We start from the raw sequence: 12,624 nt of genomic DNA, 5'->3' as shown, positions 1-12,624 counted from the left end.
AAAATAGTTTATTTACCTCAATATATCTTAAGATATCATTTCGACATGTAATCACTAATTATAAGTAAAATCATCAATTTATTGAGATAGCTTACTTTTTTAAAAAAATGAAGTCTTTAAAATTTGGTGTGCGTTTTGTACTTACAGCCCATCTCAATTCCAGCTAGCCATATTTCAAGTACTCAAAAGCCACATGTGGCTAGGGGCTACTTATTGAACAGTACAGCTCTAGGATCTTGGTTACAACTCCTACTGAAACACTTTGTGATGCGAGGATTGTACTTTCCATGAGGATAGACCAGGGGGGCTTATTAATCTCTGTACTTCTGTATCCCTGTATTTAACACAACATCTCTTGCTGAATGTCAGTAAGGACGTGTAAATTCTAGTTGCTATTAGCAACAGTCTTATGACCAGATTTAGAAAGAAGCATGACACAATCGATGTCAGAGTTGAGAGAAAAAGAAATATTGTCCTTAGTGACATTTTCAGCTGCTGGATCAGCCGTTACCGGAAGTCCACATAATTACTAGACTTCACGGTTGTGTGAGCCAGCATATTTCCTTTACTGTGTAATGCAGTTTGAGTTGGAGTTTGTTACTTCTGACAAAGCAATTGGTGCCAGGAAAAAAAATAAATGCTCAGTAAATAATCTTGAGTTCACAGATCAGTTAATGTAATCAAAATGCTGTGCATTTCAATCTATTTCAAATGAGTGCATTTCCCCCAAATTAAATATCATACAACTCAGAATGAACGTAATGAATAGAGCTGGGTTTTATCAAGCATACCCAACTTATTTGCAGTATGAACCACTAATGACAGAGGAACTATGTTAAAGCTACCGGGAAAGAGATCAGATCTTAAAATCAAATGCTTAGAGCAGGTAAGAGTCAAAAAGTAAGACAAGGACATGCATTAGGGGTAGAAAGGGACACAAAGGAAGAAACCCTAAAAGGCTGACCATCAGAACTACCAGAACACAAGCTTTTATACATGGTGGCCATTCTCATGGCCATTTAGCTGTTAAGTTCATTTAGCTGTTTAGAAAGAGAGCATATCTAGAGATACATTCACATTTTTGACAGAGCCCTCAGAAAGAAATTTATTTCTATATTTGAAGTGAATGTTCCCTAACTGGCAAGGGAACCTCCACCCATGCTCAAATAGTGTATGAGAGGAGGAAAAACGTGAACAAAAAAACTTTGAGTAAAATTATTTCATATTCCAAAAGTCTTCAGTACAGACCCAAATATTCATGCAGCACCCATTTGTCTATATAGGACTAATAGTGATGCATACGTAATATGGCAATTTGTTACTTCCTGTGTAGCCACATGAAAAAGAGCCAACAAGGTCTGAGAAAAATAGGAATCTTCTGAGGGGGTGCATCCAGTTTATATAGTGGACTGACTAAAAATTACAGGGGCTGAGTTTTTACTAGGAATAAAAAGCCCACCCCAATGGAAGATTGGTCCTTAGCACCTCCCCACACCGCATCCCCAATCAAATGATTTTACCAATCATTTGTTTCAAAGAACTTAAGTCAAGGCTCAATTTGGTACATCATGATACAATGTGCATGGTATAAAGAAATGACACAATTCACTATATCTTCAACAATCAAAACTTCCTAATCACCAAATGACTTTATAGGAACTAAACTGAAGTTTTCCGGTTTCTATTATCTGAAGAAATAATTTGGTTAGAATTATTTATAGAAAAATAACAAGATTCTATGGGTAAGGGGAGGGATATTTAATTATGAGAACCATTTGAACCTCAGCCAGCAGGCATTTGCAAATAAATAACTCATCTATAAATCACAATCATCTTTATCTGCTCATTAATGCATAGTCCCTACTTCATCTTATTGTTCTGCTAGAGCTGTGTTTAAAAATAATATTCTGCATTTCTTCACAAAATATTGGCAAAGATGTCTATTCTATAATAGAGATGACCTAGCCCTACCTTGAGTCATCTGTCTTCTATTTGACACAAGTGTTCTATCTCATTCATTGCCTTGTGTTTAATGAGTGTTTATTTGCTAAATTTCCATCTGCTCATTCATAAGCAAAACATGCTGTATCGTCTTCATGGTCACATGAAGACAAATTTGGAGGATTTTATAGGACAGGAAATTTAAGACAAACACATGATGACATTCAGCCTTTAAAAAAAAAAAATCTTGCTTCTTGGAGAGAACAAGAAATAATTTTATTTTCCAAGTAGAAATCTGAGTCTTATATGCCACTTAAAGAAAAACTTCACAAAGCCAGGTTGCTGACTTCAATAGAGGGCAATTTTTCATCAGCCAGGTCTGTCAAATCCATTTTATTTCACAAATTGGATGGCTGTAGCTGTGTGTTCTCTATCAGCCCTAAGAAAATGGTATTCTTTTGATTGGTAGTATTGGGTTTTATTTTTGGATATTCTTTCTTTTTCTCACGGGTGAGGAAAAAATATCTTGACAGTATTCAATATATTTGAAAGCACATGATATTTACAAAGGATAAGACCAGAATAAAACTTAAAGCATTTGATAGACATTACTTCATGAACCTTGGAACTATCTGTGAGACAAAACAGAGGAACAAAGGACAAATATTTATTGAGGGCCTGCTCTGTGCCAGAAACTGGACCAGATAATTTATATACATCACCTCCTTTAGTCCTCACAAAAATCCTATAATCTGGGTATGCTTATCTCCTTTAAAGATAAAAAAACTGAGCTAGGTGAGATCAGTAATTGGCCTAAAATGACACAAAGCGTAAATGCAAGGGAACTAGGATTCAAATACAGTTCTTCAGGCTTCAAAACTCATGCTGAGTTGCTTATAATAAGGAAAAAACTGGAAATAACCTAAACGGTAATACAGGCATTGATTAGCTATAGTATATCTGTACAAAACAGTTATAGCAAATGATGGCATAGATCTATTTTTAGTCACACGAAAAGATGTTCACAACATGCCAAGTAAAAAGAGCAGATTATAAAAATAAAATAGATTATATGATACCTTTTAAAAGATACATATATAATTTTATATGTATATTTGCATTTAAAAAGTTGTTATCACTGGGTGGTAGGATCTGAAGTACATTTCTTATTTATTTATGGTTGGTCTACAATGAACTAATATTATCTGGATGGGATGATGAATGGACAGTTGGATAGATAAGTCGACTGACAGACACATAAATAGACATAGGATATATAAAGAGATATAGATAGAATTTAAAGATCTAGTTTTTAAGAAAAAAAAATGAAGAAGATTGTTGGCATATATGATATTTAAGAAGTTCTATTTATACACTTCAAGAATATCTAATCATCTGTAGCATAGTTGTAGCATTCTGAAAAATCTATAAATATCTTATCCATATCAATATTGATATATTTACAGATATTATATTATTTTCTCAAGTACTATCTATATCTATAAATATCTAAAAATGTATAGATACAGATAGAGAATGAGACAGTATCTACACACTTATAAAGAATAAGAAAATGATATGACAGACCAATTGTAGCAAAATAGTAACAATCAGGGAATCTGGGTAGAGGGAGTTCCTTGTGCTATTCGTTCAACTTCTCTAAGTTTGAATTATCTCAAAATAAAAACTTTAAAGAACCAATGGATATTTTATATCTCAAACACATAAATCTGGTACAAGATGGTACTAATTTAAAAAGAGACTCTATTCTACCATTTGCTCTCCTTCCTGACACTTGGAGCAAGAGCCACATGAGCACTTGTGAATTCGTCCTTTACAGTGCTTGTCACAGAATGGTTTCAGATTTATTCAGTTGTGTCTTTCCCAGAGCATAGAAAAACAAAGAAAGCCTCCCACTTTGTTTCATAAGGCCAGCACAATATTGATAACAGAATTTGACAAATGGCACACAGAAAGCCTTGGACCCATGTGAATTATAAATATGGACACAAATGTATGAACCAAAATACTAGCTTATTCAATTATAGCAACATCTAAAAAAAAAAAAAAAGGAAAATCTCTCAACACAATAAAAGCCATTTATGACAAGCCCACCACCGGTATCATTCTGAATGGGGAAAAACTGAGGGCCTTTCCCTTAAGAACAGAACAAGACAAGGATGTCCACTCTCACCACTTCTATTTAACATAGTACTGGAGGTACTAGCCAGAGCAATCAGGCAAGAGAAAGAAATAAAGCGAATCCAGATTGGAAAAGATGAAGTCAAATTTTCCCTATATGCAGGTGACATGATACTATATACAGAAAAACATAAAGACTATCAAAAAACTCCTAGAGCTGATTAATAACTTCAGTAACATAGCAGGATACAAAATAAATGCCCCCAAATCAGTTGCATTTATATACTCAATGAACTAACAGAAAGAGAAATAAAGTAAGCCCATTTACAATTGTCACGAAAAAAATAAAATACCAAGGCATCAATTTAATCAAGGAGGTGAAAGACATGTATAATGAGAACTACAAACCACTTCTGAAAGAAATTAAAGAAGACAGTAAAAGATAGAAAGATATTCCATGCTCTTGGATTGGAAGAATTAACATTGTGAAAATGTCTATACTACCCAAAGCAATCTACAGATTCAATGCAATCCCCATCAAAATACCAATGTCATTCTTCACAGAAATGGAAAAAACAATCCTAACTTTCATATGGAAGAACAAAAGACCCCGAATAGCCAAAGTAATCCTGAGCAAAAAAAAAAAAAAAGCCAGAGGCATAACACTACCTGACTTCAAATCATACTACAAAGCTATAGTAACCAAAACAGCACGGTACTGGTATAAAAATAGACATTCATACCAGTGGAGTAAAATTGAGAACCCAGAAATTACCCCTCAGGTTTACAGTTATCTGATATTGGACAAAGGCATCAAAAATCTACATTGGGGAAAAGATTGCCTCTTCAACAAGCAGTGCTGCGAAAACTGGATATCCATATGCAGAGAATGAATATCCATATGCACCTCTCATCACATACTAAAATCAACTAAAAATGAATTAAAGACTTAAGTATAAGACCTGAAACTGTAACATTACTAAGGAAAAATATAGGTGAAACACTTCAGCAACTAGGTCTGGGCATAGGCTTTATGAACACGAGCCCAAAAGCACAAGCAGTCAAAGAGAAAATAAACAAATGGGACTATATCAAACTAAAAAGCTTCTGCACAGCAAAGGAAACAATCAACGGAGTGAAACGACAACCTATGGAGAGGGAGAAAATTTTTGCTAAATATGAATCTGACAAGGGATTAATATCTATAATATACAAGGAACTCAAGCAATTATACAGTAAAAAAACAAATAACCCAGTTAAAAAATGGGCAAAGGAGTTGAATAGACATTTTTCAAAGGAAGACATACAAATGGCCAAAAGATACATGAAAAAATGCTCAACATCACTAGCCATCAGGGAAATGCAAATGAAAACTACACTGAGATACCACCTCACTCCAGTTAGACTGGCTATGATCAAAATGACAGTGAATAACAAATGCTGGCGAGGGTGTGGAGAGAAGGGAACACTCCTACACTGTCAGTGGGACTGTAAATTAGTACAACCACTATGGAAAACAGTATGGAGGTTTCTCAAACAACTACAGATACATCTTCCATATGATCCAGCAATCCCTCTTCTGGGTATATACCCAAAGGAATGGAAATCATCATGTTGAAGGGATATCAGCACTCTCATGTTCACTGCAGCTGTGTTTACAAAAGCCAAGATATGGAACCAACCTAAATGTCCATCGATGGACGACTGGATAAGGAAACTGTGGTATATTTAAACCATGGAATACTACTCTGCCATAAAAAAAGAATGAAATTCTCCCATTTGCAACAACATGTATGAGCCCAGAGAAACTTATGCTGAATGAAATAAGCAAAGAACAGAGGGATAAATGCCGCATGTGCTCACTCATATGTGGGAGCTAAGAGAGAAAGAAGGAAGGAAAAAATGACCACAGTGGTGCATTAGACTTGCAGAAGGAGAGAACATTCCTTGGGCTACAAAGTGGAGTAGGGGGGAAAGGGGGAGGGAGAGGGAGGTTGGGGACAATTGGGTGGGGGACACGGGGTACAAATGCAATTTGTGGTAATGTGTATGCCACCAGTATAAATCTGGCCATCACATCACGAGCACGAGGGGTGACAATCAGCTTTGTATCTCATGAATATTTATAACAATATAAATAAATAAGCAAATAAAGCATTCAGAGGTAGGAGTTATTTCAAAATTATAAGTTTAGTTCAGCATGAGTAAATCTAGAGAAGTTAAAAGAGATACTCCATCTGAATCTCTTGAAAAATGGCAAAGAGGCACTTTTCTCATTTTTAAGAGCAACACATTTTTGCAAACTAGAAACAACAGTACACAATAAAGAACAGCCATAAGAAACAAAACATATAGTCATGCAATGACAGTTGCTTAATGATAGGGGTACAGTCTGAGAAATACACCATTTGGCAATTTTGTTGTTGTGGAAATATCATAGAGTATACTTACACAAAGCCAGATGGTACAGCCTACTACACAGCTAGGCTACATGGTACAGCCTATTGCTCCAACCACCATCATATATGCAGTCTGTTATTGAACAAAATGCCATTATGTGGCACATGACTATATATATATATATATATATATATATATATATATATATATATATATATATATGGGGCAGATACTGGAGGCATTACCACCCAAGCTAGAAATAAGAAAATCACACCCATCATCATTGCTATTATTCGACACTGTTCTGGAGGCTCTAACCAATATAGTAAAATAGAATTTTTAAAAAAGGAAAAATAAAATTATAATTATTACTTAGCTTTATGATTAAGTATCTAAAAACTCCCAAGGAAGGGAATACTTATTCTATTTTATGGAATAACGTGTTGCCTGATTAGAATCACAATAAAGACAATTGTGATCTTTAAATAAAAATAAAATTAAAAACTAAAATAAATAAATAAATAAATAAATAATCCCAAGGAAGCCACGAAAAAGCTACTAACTAATAAGACAGTTCTAATCAGATGCAATATAGATATAGCAAAGCTAGGGCTGTTAGCTCAGTTGGTTAGAGCACAACCTTGGTCAAGGGTTCGGATCCCCATACCAGTGTGAGGGGTTGGCAAACTCTTTCCATAAAGGTCAGATAGTAAGTATTTTATGCTTTGTGGGCCATACAGCCTCTGCAGCAACTATTAAAGTCTGCCATTGTAGTGCAAAAGGAGCCACTGACTACACATGAATGAATGAATGCAGCTGTGTTCCAACAAATCTTTATTTACAAAAACAGGCAGTTCACTGGATTCGGCCCACCGGCCATAGTAAGCTGACCCCTAATTTATACCATAAAAAACAGTTAATGGGAAAAAGCTATCATTTAAAGCAGCAAGAAAATATATATAGATCAAGAAATAAACTTTTTAAAGGACAACTTGGCTATAGCCATCAGAAATGAAACTGGGAGTAGTCTTTCAACCCAATAATTCCGTTTCTGGGAATTTATTCTAAGGATACATTTAGATAAGGACACAAAGATGTATATACGAGGATGTCTATTACAGTGTTATTTATAATAAGAAAAGTTATCTACTGACATAATCTATGTCTGTGAGGAATGCATAGTTTTTTAAAACAGGTTATAGAGTAGATTGCATATCAGCTAATTTTTAATATATAAAGATATGCATATGAGGGTACACACATGGGCCTGCACAAGTAACAAACCTGGAAAGAAATACACCCAATTGCTTATTAGCATTTATTTCTAGGGGTAGATTTATGGGCAACTTTCTTTCTACTTTTTGCTCTTTTTTATTCTCCCAACTGAGAAAAACAACTTTATTTTTTTTGGGGGGGGGCAGCTGCCCAGTATAGGAATCAAACCCTGGACCTTGGTGTTATCAGCACCACACGCTCTAACCAACTGAGCTAACCAGCCAACCTTAAAATTTTTCATTTTTAAAAGAAAGTCAAACAAAAAATCCCTGTGCTGGACAATTTACTCTCATGTCTATGAATTTTGCAGGAGCCCGTATACAGTATCCTCCTCAAAAAAAAACACAATACTGATTTTAGTTTTTACATTAAGATATCCCTGGAAAGTTATTTAAATTATTGTAACTGTTTCACATCCTGAAGATAGAAATATTTTCGTTATACGTAATGTAAAAGGAATATCTATCTGGAAATCTATTTTTCTTATCCTTCAGTGATATTTCTGTGTGCACGATTGTGCATGTGTGTGCATGCATGTGTGTGTGCATATGTCTATATGTTGAGGAAGAAAGACCAGAGAAGGGAAATAGAAAATGGACAAGAATGGTAGATGAAGGACCAACATGAATTAATATCCCACAGGGAAATAAGTATTAATACACTCATTCCTCAAAATCTTATTTATGGTTCTATAGTATGAGAATCTCATTGGTTGGATTAGGGGAAAACCCTGACATTCTTGCAAATTCTCACTCCTAATTTACCAACACTAAGTTTGAGCCCCCTAATAGAAATTATAAAGCCCATGTGATTTATATCTAATTGTGAAATTTAAGCACATTCCTCCTTACAATTGTCAATAGGCATCTAATTAATTATCTTGCCAAGAGTTTTACTTGTTATAAAGTATATATAAATTGGTACCTATTTAAGTTTCTTGTACTTAAAATCTTGAGAAAATGGAGATGAGGGAAAAAAGAAAAATGACTATTCTTACAACTTCTCAGAAAAAATATTACTAAATGCAATTCACATGATATAACCCACAGTTGTCAAAAAGAGGGGAAAAAATGCTATTTTTGCCTTTTCAAAATATTTACCTTATCTGGCTTTAAAATCTTCCTACTTCCCTCCTGAAGTGGCTTTCTCCAATAACTTAGCATAAAAATTAGAACCAATGCAAACACAGTATCCTCCAGTAATAGGCATTTCCAAGTTTGCAGGGGGCGGTATGTGCAAGCACATGTGAGCGTGTATGTATGCACATGTGAGCATGTGTGTGTGAGCCTGTCACTGCTATAGAGGCCATAAGAGACAGTGAGTCTCCCTAGAGCCGACTTGGAAGTTAACAGAAACAATATGCGAACCACAAGGTCATCCAGAGTTCTCAAAAGCGATGTTAAAAGATGATGAAGTGTTAAGTACATTTTGTGAGACATGAAAAGCCAAGACACAATGAGCGAGAAATAAAGTTTACTCTGAACACAACTGACAAATAAGGATATTGACATAACATAACTTTCATTAACTATCCCTTTGCTCCCAATCTCAATCAAATGCTGCTTATCCTTCAGCAGTAGAACTTACTATTAACAAATGTGAATGTAATGACCTACGTTAGGATTTCGTTGAGATCTGACTGGAATTCCACAAACTTTCAATCTTCCATTTTGAAAATTCTTAGAAATGAATTTAGTATAGTTAAAAAGTGGTTAAACTTTAATTGGTAGTTTCTATTGTCATTTCAGAATGCCAAGGAAATACGACCTGTTGGATTTCTGCATTCATGAAGTTAACAACATTTTAGGCATTACATCTTCTAATTTTAATTTTTTTTCTGGTATTGGAAGATAATGTGTACACTATGTTTAGTAGTGAAAAATGCTGTTTATTTGTCTCTATGCCTAACTGGTCAACCATTCTAATAATGTTATCTAACATTCAAAACAAAAAAGTGAGCAGTCATGCTTCAAATCCCAAATATTTTTTCTTGTCAAATAAACATTTCTCTCTGTAAAGTGCATCACCAAACCCCAATAGAAACTTACCCTTCAACTTGAGGTCAACATTATGTCTCAGCCAAGGATAAACCCCATAGCTTGGCATATCTTCAGGAATTGGATTATTGTTTATCCAGCCATCACAAGCAAACCGGAAGAAATTATCACAAGGATCCACAGACAGATTTACTTTACTCAAGATGGCAGCAGCTATTTAAAAAGAAAATCATAGGATTAATGACAAGCACTGAAGGTTGTGTCCTGTTCTTTTCCAAATTAAACAACAATTTTATATCAACCAGTTCCCAGGCCTTGGCTTTTACATTTGCCCTCAAGTGACTCTGAACAAACTTCACTATATGGAATGACTGCATTTAGAGTGAGTGGGTAAAAGTTTGGTGTTATTATTGGTATTGGTTTTTGCAGAACCATCCCCAACATTTGTGGAGCATGGGACAAGAATACAAATGGAGTGTGGTAGATTGTTCACAAATACAAGTGTGGCTCTTTCTTCCATCCCACTCACCCTTCTGCAAAGCGACTTTGCTACTCTTCCCATCAAACAGTAGGGTCTATTTCCCCTCCCTTGAATCTGGTCTGGCTTTGTCACTTGCTTTGACCCATAGAAATGGCAGAAGTGAATTTCAAAGCTAAGCCTTTTTGTGAGTTTCAAAGCTAAGCCTTAAGAGGCCTTGCACCTTCCACGTTAACTCCCTTCAAATGGAGCCCCAAGACTGCTCTTTGAAGAAGCCTCCTGGAGGACGAGAGGCCACATGGAGAAGAACCAAGCCAGCACCAGCTGCCAGACGTGGGACTGAGGCCATCATGGACAGTCTAGCCAAGGTGACCCTCTAAATGCAGCTGCATGAATGAGCCTCGGCAATATCAGCTGAGAAACTGTACACCAAACCCAGAGAAGCATGAAAAATATTAAATCATTCTTGTTTCAGGCCTCTAAGGTTTGGGGTGGTTTGTTTCACAGCAAAGGCTAACAGAAACAGAAGCCAACATGTCATCTATCTAAATATTTAAAAGATATAAAAAGATATATTTACAATATACCTTCATAAAGACTTAGAAGGCCAAGTTTGAATTCTAGAGCCCTTTGACAGCTCTCAGAGCAATGAGACCCCGAAAGAGATGCACACAGGCCCTGGAAGGAAGCTTGGGGCCATCTGGCAGGAAATTCTGGGATGCAGAAGGAGAGGGCTGCCAACATGCCCCACAGACTCCTTGACTGAGAGGCACAGCCCAAGGAGGTGTTCTAAAGAGGGGTGTTCTAAAAGAGGGGCCCAGGTTTAAAGGCAGAACTGACTATTTGTGTAAGTTAACAGAAAGACACAACAGACTGATCTATCATTGTTTTACTCTTCCGTAAGCCCACATGCAATTACATATAGAAGACATTCCACAGGTAGGAAATTTGTGCTTAAATATGCATCCATGAGCTTTAAAAGAAAATCTTTCATTACAAAACAAGAAGGTTCCAAAATTCCTAATATTGAACTCCCACTCTCTTCCAACTGCCATACAATTGCTGGCTACCACTCTAGCACAAAGATATGCACCAACTGATTAAAAAAAAAAAAAGCAGCCAATATTTTAATGACATTGGAAAGATGACATTCTGGGCAAGTTTCATACTTTAATTAATGCCAGAATACATTTCTGTTTTAAGTATTGAAAACCCAATGAATTTTCAGCTAAATATGAATGAATTGCCCCAAAAAAGTACAATCTGCATAAATTTAGATATGCATCTTACAGTATGGTTACACGTATGGTTCCTCCAGGTTTAAAAACAAGGTTAGATATTCTCTAGACCAGACTTTCTATGAAAATTTCAAACAGCTTTTTGTCCTCAATGAAGTAATATACAATGTACATCCTAATTTCTATAGGACTTCAAAATCCCCACCATTTTCAAACCTCCTCCTCAAAAAAACTAGCAAAAAATTGGTTTAGAAGTTTGATAAATTCCAAATTGGCTGAATATTTTTGTTTTTCAGAATTAATTCAGTTGCCTCTAATTACATTTTTACTATTTTATCACTAATATGCAAATATGCACATAAGCTAGGATGTACAAAATCTTCTTTTCAGTTTGTATTTCTAGTTACTTGGTCTGTGCAGCCACGGAATGAATCTGCTATGTGACACCTCAGGGACATGGATCACACAAATCTCAGCCCCACACAAGATTTACAGTCACACAGGGGAGCCCTCACCAGCATTTTTACTCACATAAATGCATTGTTTTCTGGCCTCCTTCCCAAATTTCCCCTGCCCCCAATCCTCAAATGTATCCTCTCCATCTCCTCAGTATTCTTGCAGGTACCCAGAGAAACTGCAAGATCAGCTCTGACCTCAGCCCTGATGCAAAAGTGGGGGAATACATCACTCACACTGAATTTGGAAACGATCCCGCTGAGCAAGAAAACCGCAGCTTCAGCCTCGCAATTCATCATTCACGATTCACAGCTGGGCACAGGACTGCCTTTCTGCAGGGGAACTGTGACTTCAAATTGCAAGGGATCATAGTTGTCAAGACACCAAAACTCTTTTCCCCCTACTCAGCTCCATGGAGAAAACCCAGAGAGTCTTGTTTTAATGAAAGAAATATGATGATGAAGGAAACCTGTGAAAGCCCAGGCTGGGTACTCACTCAGGTCATTCCGTATAAGGTTGATTGTTACACAGTCTCCAGCTAGTGTTTATGTGGTAGAGGTGGAGGCATCCCCTCCCCACCATATACCATCCTGAGTTTTGAAGTTTAATCAGGGCTCAAAGGAGAGGGTAATACAATTTATAATAATAGTCATCACTAACATGGAACATCTCCTCTGTGCCAAGATTTATGCTAAGC

At 36.1% G+C, this 12,624-nt stretch overlaps 1 protein-coding gene across 2 annotated transcripts in view; it reads right to left on the bottom strand.

Moving 5' to 3' along the window:
• PHEX (phosphate regulating endopeptidase X-linked) overlaps positions 1–12,624 on the bottom strand; it is a 209,821-nt gene that overhangs the window by 187,422 nt on the left and 9,775 nt on the right. For both annotated transcript variants that reach the window (XM_063084023.1, XM_063084024.1), the window contains exon 3: positions 9,807–9,968. In XM_063084023.1, the coding sequence (XP_062940093.1) occupies positions 9,807–9,968 (162 nt within the window). The remainder of the gene's footprint in view (positions 1–9,806; positions 9,969–12,624) is intronic.

The sequence above is a fragment of the Cynocephalus volans genome, chromosome X (genome assembly GCF_027409185.1).
Source record: "Cynocephalus volans isolate mCynVol1 chromosome X, mCynVol1.pri, whole genome shotgun sequence".
Lineage (NCBI taxonomy): Eukaryota > Metazoa > Chordata > Mammalia > Dermoptera > Cynocephalidae > Cynocephalus > Cynocephalus volans.
Note: the sequence above shows the minus strand (reverse complement) of the source record. Positions and strands in the feature narration are given on the sequence as shown.